Source organism: Pithys albifrons, chromosome 32 (genome assembly GCF_047495875.1).
Source record: "Pithys albifrons albifrons isolate INPA30051 chromosome 32, PitAlb_v1, whole genome shotgun sequence".
Lineage (NCBI taxonomy): Eukaryota > Metazoa > Chordata > Aves > Passeriformes > Thamnophilidae > Pithys > Pithys albifrons.
In genome coordinates this window covers 1,516,834-1,536,163 of record NC_092489.1, presented here as the reverse complement: position 1 = coordinate 1,536,163, position 19,330 = coordinate 1,516,834, and the positions used below count along the sequence as shown (strand labels likewise).

General features: G+C 52.8%; 2 protein-coding genes across 2 annotated transcripts in view; one reads left to right on the top strand and one right to left on the bottom strand.

Annotated features, from left to right (window-relative positions):
- Window positions 1-19,330, top strand: part of LOC139684145 (uncharacterized) — a 1,342,464-nt gene that overhangs the window by 165,367 nt on the left and 1,157,767 nt on the right. The window contains 1 exon segment of the mRNA XM_071579746.1: window positions 8,002-8,696. Within this exon segment, the coding sequence (XP_071435847.1) occupies window positions 8,002-8,696 (695 nt within the window).
- Window positions 1-19,330, bottom strand: part of LOC139684146 (uncharacterized) — an 800,710-nt gene that overhangs the window by 263,318 nt on the left and 518,062 nt on the right. The window contains 1 exon segment of the mRNA XM_071579747.1: window positions 1,202-1,208. Within this exon segment, the coding sequence (XP_071435848.1) occupies window positions 1,202-1,208 (7 nt within the window).

Genomic DNA, 19,330 nt, shown 5'->3' with positions numbered 1-19,330 from the left:
GCTTGGGTGGGGAAGAAGGAGGGTGAGAATGTGAGATGGGTGAGGCAGGGAGGAGGTGGGAGAGGTTCTTGGCTGTGGTTCTCTCTCTCCATTCTCCACACACCCTACGCACCGAAATTCCAAGGTGTTCTTTGGGAGTTTTTATAGACTGCAAAAATACTTAGACACTGTTTATACAGGTAGCTTGCAAATTTCTTAAAAGCAGGATACAGTTTTAGCCAAGTCATTACACCAAGAGGATGCTTGTGTGAGTTCTCATCAGGCAAGAAGTTTGGCTGAATTTGCTGCCATGACTTGCAGGAAGCTTGGGGAAAGGCTTTGGCAGGGTGTTTGTTTGTAAGAGAATTCTGTCTTTGTGTCGAACTGCTGACAGAAAATTCTTGGATAGGATGTTTATGACAGGAGAACAATGGGGGAATAATATTTATTTAATTTCTCAGTTATTGGTGTATAACAGATGGGTGGGAAAGGGGGGGTCAGGGGGTCCTTGGAGTCAAAGTAGGGGAATGTAGGGGTGAGGTGACCTGGGATGTCTGGGAATGGGGGCCTGAGGGTCCCTGGTGTCAAAGAAAAGGAGGATCCAGAGGCTGGGAGAGGCAAGATGGGCAGGAAAGGGCAGCAGGATTATCCTGGAGTCAGAGAAAGCGGTGTCCAAGGTTGGAGAAAAGGGAATAGCCATGCAGGGGGGTCCCAGAGCCCAGGAAAAGGAGGTGCAGAGGGATCCAAATAATAATAGGGAAGAGAAGGAGAAAACAATGGGATGGGGCTCCAAAGTGCTGAATTCCAAAGGCAGAAAAGTGGGGAGAGGGTGGGACAGTGTCCCCAGGCAAAGGGATCCCAGAGCAGGTCTGCTGCTCGGTGCCAGAGCAGGGACTGGGAACAAAGATTTTGGGAATTCAGGGCAGTGGGAGTGGGGTTTCCCTCCCCATGCTGCCCATCCTGTGCTTCCCAAGGCCCAGTCACCTCCAGTCTGCGCCCAGTTGTTCCAAATATATCTCAGTTGCCCAGAACAGAGTCCGAGTTGGCCCAGTATGACCCTAGTCTGTCCCACCATGGTCTCAGTGTTGCCCAGTTTCCCCCAGTATAGACCCAATCACTTGACTGGCTCCCAGTTGCCCCATGTGTGGTTTCAGTTTTCTGCTAGCATAGTCCCAGTAACTCCCAATGTGGTCCCAGTCACCCCCAGTATGGTTCCAGTGACTTCCAGTCTCTGCCAGTATGGTGTCAGGATGATCCCAGTTACCCCCAGTCTGTGCCAGGAGTAGCCCAAAGCTCCTGGATCACGTGGAGGACCCACCCAGAGGAGGGTCCCTCCAAGTTCTGTGGCTGCAGGAAGAGCCATGAGGAGCCGAGGACCCCCAGAGCCAACCCAGGCAGTAGAATGTGGTCTCACAAGGCCTCCTGCTGCCCCTTGTGTCCTCCAGCTTGGGCCCAGCTCCTCCTACTGTTATCCCAGTTGCCTTCAACATGGTCCCACTTGCTTCCAGTATCAGCCCAGTCTCATGCCATTAGCTCCAAGTGTGCTCCCAGATATTTTCCAGTCATTGCCGGTGTGATCCGAGTCACTCCCAGACAGTCTCATTATGATCCCAGTATGAGTCCAGTGTGCATCCAGTTGCTCCCAATATTAACCCAGTTCCCCCCACATTCTTTCAGTTGCTCCCTTTTACCCCTACTATGGTTCCACTCACTCCCAGTATATCCCAGTGGAGGGGTGGCTTTATATGTTAGAGAGTCTCTTGACTCTGTTGAACTTGAGGTCAGCAGTGACAAGGTTGAGTGTCTGTGGACCAGAATCAGGGGGAAGGCCAACAGGGCTGACATCCTTGTGGGTGTCTGTTACAGGCCACCCAAGCAGGATGATGAAGGGGATGAATTATTCTACAAGCTGCTGGCAGATGTCTCAAAATCTCCAGCCCTTGCTCTTGTGGGTGACTTGAACCTACCAGATATCTGCTGGGAGCTCAACACAGCAGAGAAGAGGCAGTCTGCCCAAAAGGAGATTGTAGACAGGTGGGGATTGGTCTCTTTTCCTAGGCACTCAGTAATAGGACAAGAGGGCAGAGGGTTAAGCTCTGGCAGGGCAGGTTTTAGGTTGAATATCAGGAAGAAGTTCTTTACAGAGAGAGAGTGCTCAGGCATTGGAATGGCCTGCCCAGGAAGGGGTTGGATTCTCCAACCCTGGAGGTATTTAAGGTGAGACTAGATGTGACATTGAGTGTCATGATCTGGTGATCAGAGTGGGGTTGGATTAAGGGTTGGACTTGATGATCTGGGAGGTCTCTTCCAACCCAACTGATTCTGTGATTCTATGAGAACAGAGCAGGGATGGTGGCAAGGCCCTGTCTTGGCAGAGGCAGAGCACAGGCCCAAGGGGAAGAGCAAAAGAGACAGAAGCTCCACCTCCCTCTCTTTTATACTTCTTGATGCTTCCTGATAATGTCAGGTGATATGAAATACCTCTTTGGTTGCTCAAGTCAGGTGATGTTTGTCTCTTCTAATCTCTGTCACATCCTCTGGGCCTGATGAATTGAGGCCTGGCTGAAGCTAAAGCTAAAACTACCACACCCCATTGCATTCTATTCTCAAGCTCCATTTCTATGATGGTTCAGGATAGATTTTACACACTGATAAATGACTTAACAAAATTCCAGGGATCTTGCTTTCAACTGGCCACATCCTGGGACTGAGAAGATCTCCTCAAATAATATTTGGGGTGTCACTGGAGTCCTCAGAGTGCTGGAACCCGCGGAGGATCTGCAGCTTTGTCCGAGCTGGATCATCAATAATTGTCACCAAAAGTCATCAGGAAGGAATGAGACCCTCCAAGCCCCCCCTTGGAGTGTCTGTGACTCAGACACTCCTTTATTCTGGGCAGAGACAGGGAGAGAATTTCTCCAGCTCCATACAAGCCCTTCCAAGAGTTCTCACATATTTATACATTTTAGCAAACAAAGAAATTACCGTTTTTTCTTCTAAGATATGCAATTCTCTTCATTAATTGGTATTCTATTCTTTATTGGCTGTTTTGGTCAACATTCTTTGGTGCTTTTATCATTCTGTCTCAGGCAAAGTCTCCAACTCTCAGGCTGAAATGTCTTTGTTCGTCTCCTCTGTACCCTCTGGTTGCTCCAACATGGCTTTGAGGGACCATAATTTTAAGGTCCCAGCTGTCCAATCTTCAGCTCCCTCAGGCTTCTCTTTTCGTCAGAGCCAGTCCAGGGAAACTCAAAGCTTTGGGGCTTTAAAGACCAAACTGAGGAGAGTCTGTGAGAAGTAACACAGTCAACGATTGCCACTAATTAAAAATGTAGGAAAGTTGTATAATTTGCAGCACTGGGAGTAACTGGGAAGTGGCTTCTTGGGGCTGGGCTGGGATGTGAAGGAACCAAAGGCAAACTGGGAGAAGATCTGTGGAGTCTGAGGAGGTTGGGAAGGCACATTTAGGGTGCTTGGGGTCTCCTGGGAGAGCTGGGGGCAATTGGGAGGAAGTTTAAGGGGTCCTGAGTGGGCTGGGAGGGGGTTTGATGGTTCCTAGTGGGGCTGAGAGGGACTTTGAGGGGTCCTGAAGGGCCGGGTAGGGAGTGGAAGGAGGTTCCAGGTGATCCTGGGTGGGCTCCTGTGACTGGGAGAAGATTTGGGGGAGGTCCTGGACAGGCTGTGGGAGGTTTTAGGGGCTCCTTCCCCCCGGCCCTGCCCGGACCCGCCGCCGGACGCCCCCCAAGACACTGCCGGGGGTCGGGGCTCTGTGTCGGGGTTTGTCCTCCTGAGCTGGTGCTTCTCCGTGTGCCACAAGGGCAGGGAGTCATCTGGCGTCGCGTGTCGCCCCCTCTCCTGCTGTCCCTCTGCCCCCAACGGGCTGCTCCCAGTGTTCCCAGTAAAGCTTGCCAGTTCTCCCCAGTCCCGGTCATTGGGGTGTCTGGGGGGATCAGCCATAGAAGGCCCGGAATCATTTTCCAGCCAATCAGAGCGCACGGCGCTGATGACTCCACAGTTGCCAGGCAGACGCGCAGTACCCCGCGCTCCCCACCCCGAGCCCACACGCGCCCTCCCCTCGCCCCCAGAGCCCCCCGGGACGGCAGTTTGGGGCGGGGGGAGGTGGGGGCGCCCAGGCCGGGCCCCCCCGCGCTCTCCCGGCCGTGGCGGCTGCTGCGGGGGCCGAGTGAGGGCGGGAGCGGCCAAGAGCCCAGCGCTGCCCCATCCCGAGCTGCCCCAGCTCCATCCCTGCTCCTCCCGCGGGGGGCGGTGGGGCTGGGGGCAAAGGGGGTCCGGGGTGGGACGCTGGGCCTGGGGGGAGGAGGAGAAGGGCTGGAGGGGGCGGGACTGTGGGGGCGGAGAAGCGGCAGGAGAGGATGGACAGAGCAGGGGGAGGAGCCAGGACAGGGGACACAGAGAACAAAGCAGCACGTGGTCGGCGCTCAGTCGGAAGGTCGGTGTGGGGCGGGGGGGAGAGAGCAGTTTTGGGGCCCTCGGGTGGTCCGGGAGGGATCCCCGGGACCCGCGGAGAGGGGCGATAGCGGCGCTGGAGAAGCCCCGGAATGGTGGAATTGGGGGGCGGGAGCACAGAGGGTGCCCCGGGCCCCTTAAACGGGGGTTCTGGAGAGGGAGAAGCCCTGGCAGTGTGGAGAGGAGGGGGGAGCAGCAATGCAAGGGGGAGGTGGGACCCCCAAGAGCCTGGAGAAGGCGAGAGCCAAGAGAGGAAGGAGCCGTGGGATTCCCGGGATCCCCGGCAGCCCGGAGAGGGTGGGATGGGATCCCCAATACAAGTGTGACCCCCAGCTCTGCAGACAGGGGGACCCCAATAACCCCACCGTGGAAAATTCAGAGAAGAGGAACTGCTGGGAGGGTTGGTTTAGGCTGAAGATTTGTGTTTTGGAGGTATTTAGGGACACCAGATTGGAGGTGGTGGAGACGGAGGGCGGGACTCGGGACGGGTGCGGGGAGAGGTGTTGCGAGATCGGCAAGTTTGGGGGGCTTTTGGGGACTCAGGGCGGGTTTTGGGGGTCCCACATTACCCACTCACCCCCTACCCCTCCCTGGGACCCACTGGCGCTGTGTTGGCCGTGAGAGTGAAGGTGGAGAAGCCGGGTAACCCCCTCCCCCATCCCGGGACTGCCGTCGGGCCCATCACGTCCATCCCACATCCTCCTCCCCCACCCCCCAAAAAAAACCCCAAACCCATCATGAGATCCTTAAACCCCAGACTTAAAACCACAGGGTTCCCCAAATCACCTCCTGGACCTGCCAGAGCCCCTCAAAACGCCCCAGAGTCCCCCCCACCCCCCCAAGACTCCCCCAGAGTCCCCCAAAGCTCCCCAGACCCCACTAAACATCACACAGAACATCTCAGAGACCCCCAAAACACCCAAGAGAACCTCTCGAGTCCCTCCAAATTTTCATCCAGACCCTGCAAACCACCCCAAGACCTTCCAAAGTTCCATCGCCCTCCCTCCAAACCCCCTCCCAGACTACCCCAAATGTCCCCAGGACCCCAAACAACACCAGAATCCCCCAGGCCTCTCCCAGATATTCTCAAACCAGTCCAGGACCTCCCGAAATTCCCATTCCAGATGATGAAATCTACCCCAGGATCCCCCTAAATGCCTTCCAGACCTTCCAGACAATCCGGAACCCCCCAACTTCTTCCTGACCAGCCGAGGTACTCCCAAACCCTTCCCATAAACCCTCGTCCCTGACCCCGCGAAACTCCTTGAAGGGACAGTTGAAACAGAGAGAACTGAAGGTAAGGAGACACGTGGACAGCCTGAAAAAGCAGGAAAATCAGATTAATTTGATGGGTTTTTTTCCTAGAAGCTGAAAGGAGGAAATTGGGGATGATGCTCTTGGAAAAAGGAACGGTTGTGAGCGAGTGAGGGGCGACCACAGTGTGGGGAACAAAGGGAGTCACCCCCAAAGGGGGCTTTGCTTGGGGGGCATCCCTGGATGCTGGAAAATCCTGGAATCTTCCCCTGCCTCCAAATGGAGGCGCCTGGCACAGATCCCCTAAAACTCCAACCCACCAAGACTGGGCAAAAAAACCCCAAAATATGCAGATTAAGGAAAAAGAAATTCAAAGCACCAAGATTCACTTCTAAAAAACCCTCCCAGAAATTTGCTCCCTGTGTTCTCTGTGCTTTGGGATCTGGGGATCCTCCCTGTCCAGGCTGTTGGGGGTGCCTTGTGTTTTGGGGTCTCCTCTCTGGGGTTCTGCCTGTTCCAGGCTGTTGGAGACCCCAGGAATTTCATAGGTCCCCCACTCTGTTATCTGAATCCACTGAGTTTCTTTCATTCCCCCCTCTCCTTGATCCCTCCAAGGAATGCCGAGGGTCCCAGGGGTCCTTTCTGCCCTGACTCTCTGCTCAGGGTGCTCAGGGACCCCCCTGGATCCCAAAATGGACAGCCCAGAGAGGGGGCACCCTCAGGACCCACAGCAACGTGGAGAGGTGGGGCCCTTGGGAACCACCACCCCAAGCAGAGAGTCACGAGAGGAGGGACTGCGGGGGCCCCAAATCCCCTCTGGTGTCCCTATTTAGGGGTTGAATCTTGGTGTTTTGGGGTGGATGTTGGGGATGCAGGGGGTACACAGAGCTAGGGTAGGGGGTTTTCAGGGGGTCCCATGGCCAAGCAAAGGGGTGCAATTGCTCAGAGAAGTGGGATGGGAAGCCCAGGGATCTCCTGTGCCCAGTAAAGGGGGGTACAGGTGTCCTTGATGTTAAGGAACGGTTGGTCATGATGTAGGAAAACCCAGAATGGCCAGAAAAGAGGGGTTCAAGGTGTCCCCCAGTGTTCCAAAAAGGATCTGTGGTCTGGGAAATGCAGGAGTGGGGGCACTGGGGGTCTCCCAGAGTCAAGGCAAAGGGGGTGTGGGGACTGGAAGAGGTGGGATTGCCCAGAAAGGGGGTGCATGGGGGTGTTGGTGTAGGATAAGGGGGGGCAGGGACATCCCAGTGCCTTGGAATGGATGATCAGGATGGGCCCAAGGTAAGGAAGGGTAGGACTAGGAGTGGGGAGAGGTGGTTGGGGGGTGGAGGTGGTCCCTGTGCCCAGAATAAGGGGAGTTGAGGAGGTGACAGAGGAAAGGCAAAGGGATTGTGAAGTCTGGGAAAGGCAGGATGAGAGGGAAAAGGAGGTCAGGGTGGTCCTGGAGTCAAAGAAAGGGGGATGTGAGGGCTGGTAAGCCGGGAATGGGCGGGCAGGGGGTGGTGGGGCCCTGGTAGCCTGGAGAGGGCGGGGACCCTGGAGAGGGAGGACCCCAAATACACAGGAGACCCCCAGCAGCCCAGACAGGGGGGACACTCAGAATGCCAAAAGGGGGAGATCAGAGAGGGGAAGCTCCAGGAAGGGTTTTCTTGAGCTAAATCTTGGTGTTTTGGAGGTTTTTATGGACACAAGATGCCCAGTGACTTTTAGAGAGGGACTTGGGCAACCCAACCCAAGGCACTCACAGCTTGTTTTCCCCAAAAACCAGGTTTTATCCTTCTGAAGGTGTGTCGGAATGGCAGAGGAGGCTGCAAGGAAGAGGAAGGTGACCCAGGACCCCCAGGCAGGTGAGGAGGAAGTCAGTGCCCCTTTGTCCCTCTCTTGTGCTGCATCTTCCACCCCAGCATGGCCCCGGCTGCAGGACAACCCCGCTGCCGACGCCGTCCTGCCGGGGCCGGGTTTGGGGGGATGTCCTTGGCCTTCCCTGTGGGCCGAATGCAAATGCCCTGAGTGTCCTTGTTCCTTCCTGCCCCAGGCCCCGAGCTGAGCACGGGGAGCACGGAGGACAAATCCCCCCAGCAGAACCTGGTGGCAGAGGCCACTTTGAACAGCTCCACAGAGCACGAAGACACCAAGGACAAAATGCCACGGACATCCCACAGGAGGAGAAGCTGTCAACAGAGTTTTGGGTCCTCCAATCAGGATAGAGCCACCCAGTGTGGTAAAGATGGCCAGAGCTTCAAGCAGAGCTCTGAGCTGGGGGTGCAGCAGCAGCTTCAGAGCAGGGAGAAGCGCTACAAGTGCTTGGAATGTGGGAAGGGATTCAGCAAGGGCTCCCACGTGATTCGCCACCAGCACATCCACACTGGGGAATGGCCCTACACATGTAGGGAATGTGGAAAGGGCTTCAGTCAGAGCTCCCACCTGGTCCGCCACCAGATGATCCACACTGGGGAACGTCCCTATGAGTGTTCCCAGTGTGGGAAAAGGTGTCGGACCAGCTCAGAACTCCTCGTACATCAGCGCACACACACCGGGGAGAGGCCCTTCTGTTGCAGCGACTGCGGGAAGAAATTCAAACATAACTCCACCTTCATGTACCACCGGCGTCTCCACACCGGGGAGAGGCCTCACAAATGTGCAAACTGTGAGAAGAGCTTCATCCGTAACGCTGAGCTCATCCTCCACCAAATGACCCACACTGGGGAGAGGCCATTTGAGTGTTCCGAGTGTGGGAAGAGGTTTCTAACCAACTCACATCTCCTTGAGCATCAGCTCACACACACGGACGAGAGGCCCTTCTGCTGCGCCAACTGCGGGAAGAGATTCAAAAATAACTCCCACCTCATCACCCACCGGCGTATCCACACCGGGGAGAGGCCTTAGGAGTGTGATGCGTGTGGGAAGAGCTTCACCCGGAGCTTCCTGACCCAACACCAAGGGACCCACCAGTGAGGGAAGCCCCACGAGTGCCCCGACTGTGGGAAGAGCTTCATCTGCTGCTCCATCTCTATCACCCACATTCCTTGTGACCCACATTAGGAAGACCCCTGGCTGGTGGTCTCCACATCCTCCTGGTTCTCCGTGGGCACTTGAATTAACCTGGGGGAGGAACATCCCTGGTGTCATGGCTTTAGTTAGGCCCAGATTTAGGGTTTAGTTTTTAGAGCAAGGCCTTGGACAATCAGCTGACTCGATCTGGGTCAGCCCAGCTGACTCCTACTGGCCAACTCTGTTGCATCCCATATTCTGACATCATCTCAGATAGAAGAAGAGAGGGAGGAGGGATTTTCCTTCTTCTTCTTGCCAGATGAACCAGGAGTTTCTTGGCATTGCAGAGCTCCTGGGGGGAGACCAAGATACTGGGGAAGCTGAAATTTACTTCCTGTTTGTTCTTGCTGGCTTTTATTCTTAGTCTGTAGTTTGTATTTGATTTGGTTTCTATTTTATTTTCTGTTTAATATACCTTGTTCTTCTGAACTATGTCCTGTGTTTTGGTTTTTGGGGGACAGAAGAGGAGACTTTGCCTCTGAAATGAGTACTTGGCATTTTGCCACATCAAAGCCATCACATATGGGGACACAGACTGAAGTGTGAAATTCATTGGGAAGGGGGAGTTGCTGACTTTTGACCCTAAACATCTCCCCTGCTCCATACCCTTAGTTTATCTTGTGGCCTCAAGGAACCTGAGTGGTGTTTCAGAAGTTTTCAAAACTCAATAATTCCATAATTCCAATTCTCTGTGGCTCTGCCTCTCTATGGGCCACCCAACCCAACCCCATGCACATTCACATGATTCATTTTTGTACTTTTTTATTTTATTTGATCCATTTCATACCTTAAAATCACCTGATATCGGGGTTAAAATAAAGAAATTGAACAAAGACATCTAAATTTTCACCATTCTCCTGGAAATTGGGGCAGGAATTTGGGGTTCAATAAGACATTCAGGAAGATTTCATGGTTCTGTGTGAATTTGGGAGTCTTCCCCAAAATTGGAGGTGTCCAGACCGACTGACATTTCTCCATCATTTTGCAGTTCAATATCTGAGAGGGATTGATCTGTCAGCTCATAACACCTCAATCCCACTCGAAAATGGCTCCATGCCAACTTGAAATGGCTCAATCCCATCCCAAAATGGTTTAATCCAACTTGAATCCACTTAGGGGGAGTCAGCAGCAGGAGAAGGGGTGCTACAAACCCAGGGAATTATGGGATAAAATTGAGGGGTCTTGGAGGCAAATTGGGAGGGTTGGGATGGGACTTGGAGGGGGATGGGTTGGGGATTTGGAGAGAAGAGATGGGGTGTGTGGAAAAAGTGAGGGAGCTTTTGGGGTGCCCTCCTGTCCTGAGGGGGGTACTGTGAGGGAGTCTGGGGGACATGTGACAACAGCACTTGGAGTGGAGCCCCAAAAGAAGGGACACAGGGAGCTCTTTTTGAGGGGATTCTGCTGCTTCCCACCAGTTCAGGGGACTTTAAATATCTTTTGAGGGTTTCCCTCCTCTTTTTTATGGACTGAGTTGAACCTCTTGCATTTTGGGGTGATGAGATGACCCTATTGACAGAAAAATCCTGCTGTTTTCAACCAATTTTTAGGGAGTCTAAATGGCTCTTGGGAGTCCCCCCCTCATTCTGGGGGTTGCAGGGACCCCCTGGCTCCACTGAGGGCTGGGGGGCTGTTAATGCCCAGTTTTGAGGTGCTACAAGTGGCTTGTGAAGGGCCCAAGTTTGATGCACATCCCACCTGCAGGATGGTGTCCCCCCTTCCTCCAGGCCTGCTGGGGTGGGGCTGGGACCCCTCCCCAAACAGGGGCACCCACAGTTCTTTCTGGGGAATGAGGCTCCTCATGCACTGGGACCAGCCCAGCTGGTGTCACAGAATCCCAGAATGTGCTGATTGGGAAGGGACCCCCAAGGATCATGGAGTCCAGCCCTGCACAGACCCATCCCCAAGAGTCACACCCCGTGCCCCAATTTACACCTAAGGCTGAGAGAGAAATAGTACCCACCAATCCCAATACAGGTGAGTCCTCTGGCCGCCCAGACAGGGTGGAAAGCAGAACACTGAAATGGAAAGACCAGAAAAGGGGAATTCCTCAGAGAGATTTTTTTCGCTTAATTTTCATATTTTCAAGTGGGTTTTGGCTTAAACTTGATGTTTTTTAGTTTTGATATTTGTGAAGGTTTTTTGTCAGAATCTCAGTGTTTTGTAGCTTTTGATGGACACCAGGTGCCCGGTGACTTCTCAGACAGACTTCACAGACAGACAGACTGTTCTGAGTTGGAAGGGACCCACAAGGATCGAGTCCAGCTCTTAAGTCAATGGCCCACACAGGGAATTGAACTCATGACCTTGGCATTATTACAACCAAGTTTTAACCCACTGAGCTAATCTCAGGTTCTAGAGATGAGGAGGGGAGAGGGGCAAAAGCTGAGCTGGAGGCCCCCCAGCAGCCTGGAGACAGGGGAGTGTGGAAAAGGGAGAGCCTCAGAACTCCCAGGACCCTGAAACGGGGGCCTTTAGAAGGGGGAGCCTGCACAGGGCACCTGAGACAAACAGGTGAAGAACCCAGAGATGGGGAATCTCTGGGAATGGTACCCTGAAGCAGAGTCACAGCAGAATAGAGTCTCGGTCCACCCAACACCTTTGGCATCTCTTAGTGAGACTCCCATTCTGGACAGGGGAGACCCCGAGAACACCAGAGTGGAGAGACCAGAGAGAGTAAACTTGTGGGACTCTTTTCAGGGACAGAATGATCATTGTTTGGACTATTGTTTGGCTGAGTCTTGATGTTTTATAGTTCTAAGTCGTTGATCTTAATGTTTCTCAGGATATTTGTTCTAGGGAGGGTTCAGAAGGACTCTGAGCTGAAACTATGACACCATTAAAAATATGAGTAAACAGCGTTTATTCAATTGAAATAGCAAAGGAAAGAAGAAAAAGTGAGAAGAGGGAACAAAAACCAAACCCCAAGACAACTCCCACTCACTGACACACCACTCACACAGTTCCTGTACCTCTCCCACAGTTCCTGTCCATCCCGACCCCCGTGTGCTCAGGATCCCCAGTCTGAGCAGCTGCTGCATCCTGGGCCTTGGGTGGCTCAACACACTCAGCAGCGTCCCCGTGGGAGGCACCGCTGTCCTCGGTGCCAGCACACACCTCCTCCTGGAGCAGGGACTGTCTGTTTGGATACACTCACTCTGGGACGTCTGTCTGGGTGTCTGTGGCCAGCACAGCCCACAGAGAGGCCACCAGTCCCTCCCCCTGTTCTGTAACTGGGAAACCCCTGAGCCTGTGCAGTGTCTCCTTTTTTGGGTTGGTGGTCGTTACTTCATCATCAACTTCCTTCTCTTTGCCTCATCCTTGACTGGCTGTCACCAACCACCCAGGCCATAAAACAGTCTCAGTGTGCACAAGATGCTTTTCTTTCAGAGTCCCATCCTATAAGGTCTTGTTTTCCACAACTTGGCAGGAGAAGAACAGACACTTGTGGGCATCAAGGGCAGTCACTGACCAAAATAATAGTGTTTCTTCATGCCTGAATATGGTGTGGGAATCCTCTGAACCTGTAACATAAAAGAGGCAATGAGGGTGAGATTCGAGAGGACAAAAAATGACACAGAGGTGAACAGGGCTCAGTCAGTGCAGGGCACAGCTGGACTGACAGACACTGTTCCCCAGGGCATAAAACCCAGGGCTCAGTCAGGAGGGTGTCCCCCCTTCCTCCAGGCATCTTGGTGTGGGTCTGGGACCCCTCCCCACACTGGAGGCACCCAGAGTATTTCTGGGGTGACAGGGCTTCTTCATGCACTGGGACCAGCCCAGCTGGTGTCACAGAACCCTAGAATGTGCTGACTGGGAACCCCAGAATGTGCTGAGTCGGAAGGGAACCTCAAGGATCATGGAGTCCAACCCTCAGCCTTGCACAGCCCCATCCTCAAGAGTCACATGCTGTGCCCCAGAGCATCATCCAAACCCTCCTGGAGCTCTGTCAGCCTTGGGGCTCTGCCCACTGTCCTGGGGAGCCTGGTCAGTGCCCACCACCCTCTGGGGGAAGAACCTCTTTGTAAGATCCATCCTAACCCTGCCCTGGCACAACTCCAGCCATTCCCTGGGTGCTGTCCCTGGTCCCCACAGAGCAGAGATCAGTGCCTGCCCCTCCTCTGCCCCTGCCCAGGAAGTTGTACCTGCAATGAGGTGTCCCCTCAGTCTCCTCTTGTGCTGCTGAACACACCAAGTGCCCTCAGCTGCTCCTCACATGGTGCCCCTGCAGGCCCTTGCCCAACTTGGTGTCCTCCTTTGGACACTCTCCAATGGCTCAATGTCTTCCTTCTGTTGTGGTGTCCCAAAGTGCTGCAATATTTCTGGTGTGGGAACTGCCAGGGCTGTGTGATGCGGGGCCTGAGGGTGCCCAGGGGACACTGTGACACTGCAGGGCCTCCTGGAACCCCGGGGACACTGTGACACTGCAGGGCCTCCTGGAACCCAGGGGACACTGTGACACTGCAGGACAAAGGGGACTTTGTGAGAGTTAGAGAATCACCAGCTCTGCCCAGCACTGGTCAGCAGCACGGAGGGGCAGTGGCCTCCCCTGGTGCCACAAGATGAGCCCAATTGGGCCTCTGTGTGTCCAGCAGCAAAGGCAGACAGACACACACCCTTTACAAAGGTGAAGCTGCAGCTGCTCCTGAGTGTGCCCAGCAGGGCAGAGAGATGGACAGGCTGCACAGGAGGAGGCAGATACAGCTGCTCTTGGTGGCCCCACAAAGGCCAGTTGTAGGAATGGGAGTTTTGGAGATGGCACATGTGGAGTTAAATTTCCTGAACACCAACCCTTGGAGATAAGCAAAGGACAGCTGATCTTCTGCTACTGGCAGGCACAGGCACCAGAACACCACAGGCTGTTTGTGTTTGCATGTGTGTATTCTGTCTGCCCTCACCCTCCAACACCCCCCACCTGCTGGGTCTGTGTTCCATTTGCAAGGAGGTCAAAGCCCTGATCCATCCCCCATGGGGGAGGTTATCAGTAACCCTGCCCCTGCCTCAGTCTCTGCCTCTGAGCTCTGTATATTGTCATGTGAAACTTAATAAATTACTTCCCTTGCCTTGAACTGCGGATTGTCATTGTGGTTTGACTCAGGGGGAGCCTTATTCCTCAGGACAGCAGGGCACTTGCCCAGCCAGTTTACAGCCCCTGTGCTGCTGCCCAAGAGTCCATGCACAGGGAACAAATAGCATTGGGTGGTGTCGTGTCCATGGCTTGCCAAACAGCAACCAATTCAGCCAAGTGGCTGCTGCCTCCTTCCCCCTCAGCCACCAACTGTGTGTGTGGGGCTGCAGTGAGTGCTGCAGCTTTCCAGCATGGTCTGCCACGGCGAATCCCTGCCCTGCCCTCAGGAAACCATGCTGTTTGTTTCTGAGTGTCTGTGAGCTGATTGGAGGGCTTTCCCCACCTACCTATTTGATAGTTGGGCATGTTGTGGGTCCCTTGGTCAGGCTCGTTGTGTCTTTGACTGACTAACTCTGCTGTTTTGACCTCTATTCAGGTTGAGTCTTTCTATGGGTAACTGTTCAAAGGCTTAAGTGGCACTGCTAAACCAGGTACATGTGACCTCCAGCACCGAACAGCACCTAAAAAGTGCTGTACTCCTTTCTTATCCTCTGGATTGGGTGAGGTTTGAATGCTGGCCAAGGTTTTCTCTGGGATTTGTTCAATACTCTGGGTCCATGTGATGCCCAAATATTTGACTTCTTGGACTGGACCCTGTATTTCAGTGGGATTCACTGCCCATCCACAGCACCTTAACAAGGTAAGGATGGCATCCAGCTGTTGTTGCACCTGATGGTGATCAGGTCCCTGTACCAGGATACCATCTGTGCCCTGAAGGATCTGTACCTGGGCAGGTGCAGTGTGTTGTGCTCCAGTGCAGTGTGTGGCTTGGGGACAAAAGGCAGGGCTGTGCTTGTAGCCCTGGGGCAGATGGGTGAAGGTGTCCTGGTTCCCACCCCACGGAAATGGGAATTGATCCTGTGCCCTGGATGAACCTGTAATTGTGACAAATGCATTGGCTGCATCAATAACAGTGTCCCCTGTCCCTGGATGTGCCTGGGGGTGGGGCACTGATGTTGCAGTTTCAGGAACAGCAGCAGTTGTGGGGGGTGTCTGTTTGTTCACTGCCCTGGAATCTCCAGTCACCCACCAGCTGCCACCCGAGTCCTTCACAGCCCAGACAGGGCTGTGAACAGGAGAATGTCCATGACAGACACCACCTGCTTGGAACAAAGCATTAACAGTGCTTGAATTTCTGCATCTCCTCCAAGGATCTTACACTGTTTTATGTTTACAATTTCTGTAGCTGTGGGAATGTTTGCTTCTTGTTGTGTAAGTCCCACAGTGACAGCTCTGGCATGGAGCCACTGCGTGGCACCAAATTCCTGATATGTACCTCTGATTTCTGAGGATATACCTCAAAATATATGTATTTATATGATGTATTCACTGTTTGAAGCAATAACAGAATATCTGTGAGTGTCTCAGTGCCCAATTTGCATTTCCAATTTAGTCATTTTCTCATTTACTGGTTGATCCCCCAGCCCCCACCCCAGGGCAGGTTTTCTCTGTGTTTTGTCTGGATTGCTGTGTATTACAGTGACCTCCCCCCGTGCACACAAGCACTCAGACCCCCTGTTTATTCCCATCACATCCCAGATGGTACACTGGGTGAAGGGGTGAGGGTCGTCTCTAAACACACATCATTCCGGTGTGGGGGCTTGGTCTGTTCCCTGTTCAGTTTTTATGTGTCTCTCTGCCTCAGCTTCAGCTTTTTGTTTCATTTCTGATGTAACCAACAGCACCTGGCCATTCATCAGGTGTGACTGAGCCGCTCTTTGGATCATGGATGGGGAGTTTGCACAAATTCTCCTCAGTAATTCAACACTCCCATGGGGTCTTTGGCTTCCCACAGTTCAAACTTAATGCCTGTACAAGTTTGTAGTTTATCCCACAGTGCACTCCACAGTTCCTGTGTCCACCCTGGTGGCTCCACTGGAAGAGCCACAGACTGAGGCTTTTTTAAAGAACATCTCTACACTACAAACACAACACAACAACAGACTATTCTACACAGAGAAAACACAAAGATTATCAGAACACTTCCAACAAAAATAAAACCTCATAACACACTTCACGTGATATCGTCCTGTGACACCACACACACAAAGGACTGAGGGGTTTTTGCTGACTGTGCTATCACAGCACTGACTGCAAAGGGACTCAAGTTACACCTACAGGGTCTACATGGTGCAGTAACAGAAAAGGATGGCACTGTCTCCACAGCAGATACAAGAAAAACACTGCAAGAGTCTCTCCCTAAATAGGACACCTGATATGAGTTGTGGCCACCCACAAACAGGGAACAGCATCTCTTGGTGCAGCATCGACTGACGGAGCCCTGTCAATGTGCCCTGGGGAACAGTGTCTGTCAGTCCAGCTGTGCCCTGCACTGACTGAGCCCTGGGTTTTATGCCCTGGGGAACAGTGTCTGTCAGTCCAGCTGTGCCCTGCACTGACTTAGCCCTGGGTTTTATGCCCTGGGGAACAGTGTCTGTCAGTCCAGCTGTGCCCTGCACTGACTTAACCCTCTTCATCTCTGTGTCAGTTTTTGTGATCTCAGAATCACACCCTCATTGCCGATTTTCTGTTAGAGGTTCAGGAGGATTCCCACGCTGTATTTAGGCATGATGAGGTGCTATTTTGGTCTGTGACTGGCCTTGATGCCTCTGAGAGTCTGTTCTTCTCTTGCAAAGTGATGGAAAACAAGAACTGATAATGAGGGATTTCAGAGTTGAAGGAGAAGCATCTTGTGTACACTGAGACTGTTTTGCAGCCTGGCTGCTTGTTGACAGCCACTCAAGGATGAGTCAAAGAGAAAAGGGTGTGGAAGATGATGAAAATTCCTGACCAACTGAGAAAGGGAGACCCTTGATATACACTGTGGAAGCCAAGGGGGTTCCCAGTTACATAATGGGGGGAGGGACTGGTGGCCTCTCTCTGGGCTGTGCTGGCCACAGACACCCAGACAGATGTCCCAGAGCGAGTGTATCCAAACAGACAGTCCCTGCTCCAGGAGGAGGTGTGTGCTGGCAGCGAGGACAGTGGTGCCTCCTGCGGGGACGCTGCTGAATGTGTTGAGCCACCCAAGGTCAAGGATGCAGCAGCTGCTCAGACTGGGGATCCTGAGCACACTGGAGTCAGGACAGGATCTTTGTGAGATGTAAAGGAACTGTGTGAGTGGTGAGCGAGTGAGTGGGAGTTGTCTTGGGGCTTGTGTTTTGTACCCTCTTCTCAGGTTTTCGTCTTTCCTTTGCTATTTCACTGTAATAAATGCAGTTTATTCATATTTTAAATGGTGGCATAGTTTCAGCTCAGAATCATTCTGAACCCTCCCTAGAACAAATATCCTGAGAAACATCGAGATCAACCACAAGAACTGTTAAACACAAAGACTTAGCCAATAATTAGTCCAAACAATGATCATTCTGTCCCTGAAAAGAGTTCCAGAAGTTTCCTCTCTCTGCTCTCTCCACTATGGGGTTCTGGGGGTCTCCCGTGTCCAGAATGGGAATCTCACTTAGAGATGCCAAAGGTGTTGGGGGCCCCTGGAATAATTTCTGCCCTGACTCTGCTTCAGGGTGCCATTCCCAGAGATTCCCCCTCTCTGGGTTCTCCACTTTTTTGTCTCAGGGGTCACCCCTGTGCAGGCTCCCCCTTCTAAAGGCCCCCGTTTCAGGGTCCTGGGAGTTCTGAGGCTCTCCCTTTTCCACACTCCCCTGTCTCCAGGCTGCTGGGGGGCCTCCAGCTCAGCTTTCACCCGTCTCCACTCCCCAGTTCTAGAACCTGAGATTAGCTCAGTGGGTTAAAACTTGGGTGGAATAATGCCAAGGTCATGAGTTCAATTCCCTGTGTGGGCCATTGACTTAAGAGTTGGACTCGATCCTTGTGAGTCCCTTCAAACTCAGAAGAGTCTGTCTGTCTGTGAAGTCACCAGGCACCTGGTGTCCATCAAAAGCTCCAAAACACTGAGATTCTGGCAAAAAAACTTCACAAATATCAAAACTAAAAAACATCAAGTTTCAGCAAAAACCCACATGAAAATATGAAGATTAAGCCCAAATAATCTCTCTGAGGAATTCCCCTTTATGGTCTTTCTACTTCAGTGTTCTGGTTTCCACCCTGTCTGGGCTGCCAGAGGACCCACCTGTATTGGGATTGGTGGGAACTATTTCTCTCTCAGCCTTAGGTGTAAACTTGGGGCACGGGGTGTGACTCTTTGGGATGGGCCTATGCTGGGCTAAGGGTTGGACTCCTTGATCCTTGGGGGTCCCTTCCCACTCAGCACATTTTCAGATTCTGTGACACCAGCTGGGCTGGTCCCACTCCATGAGGAGTCTCATCCCCCAAAAAGAACTGTGGGTGCCCCCTGTGTGGGGAGGGGTCCCAGCCCCACCCCAGCAGGCCTGGAGGAAGGGGGGACACCCTCCTGCACGTGGGATGTGCATCAAACTTGGGCCCCCCACAAGGCACTTATAACACCTCAAAACTTGGCATTATAACCCCCCTCAGCCCCCAGTGGAGCCAGGGGGTCCCTGCAACCCTCAGAATCAGGGGGGACTCCCAAGAGCCAAGTACACCCCCTGAAAATTGGTTGAAAACAGCAGGATTTTTCTGTCAATAGGGTCATCTCATCCCCCCAAAGTGCAAGAGGTTCCATTCAGTCTATAAAAAAGAGGAGGGAAACCCTCAAAAGATATTTAAAGCCCCATGAACTGGTGGGAACCAGCAGGATCCCCTCAAAAAGAGCTCCCTGTGTCCCTTCCTGTGGGGCCCCACTCCAAGTGCTGATGTCACATGTACCCCACACTCCCTCACAGTACCCCCCTCAGGATAGGAGGGCACCCCAGAAGCTCCCTCAGTTTTCCCACACACGCCATCTCTTGTCTCCCAATCCCCAAACCATCCCCCTCCAAGTCCCATCCCAACCCTCCCAATTTGCATCCAAGCCCTCCCAATTTTATCCCATCCTCCCTGGGTTTGTAGCACCCCTTCTCCTGCTGCTGACTCCTCCTCAGTGGGTTCAGGTTGGGTTAAACCATTTTGGGATGGGATTGAGTCATTTCAAGTTGGCATGAAGACATTTTGGGGTGGGATTGAGGTGTTATGAGCTGACAGATCAAACCCTCTCAGATATTGGACTGCAAAATGATGGAGAAATGTCAGTCGGTCTGGACACCTCCAGTTTTGGGGAAAACTCTCCCAAATCCCCACAGAACCATGAAATCTTCCTGAATATCCCTTTGAATCCAAAATTCCTGCTCCAATTCCCAGGAGAATGGTGGAAATTTAGGTGTCTTTGTTCAATTTTTTTATTTTAACTCCAATTTCAGGTGATTAAGGAATGAAGATGGAACAAAAAAAATCAAAAAAACAAAAGAATGAACCATGTGAATGTGCAAAGGGTTGGGTTGGGTGGCCCACAGAGAGGCAGAGCCACAGAGAATTGGAATTATGGAATTACTGAGTTTAGAAAAGTTCTGAAACACCATTCAGGATTCCTTCAGGCCACAA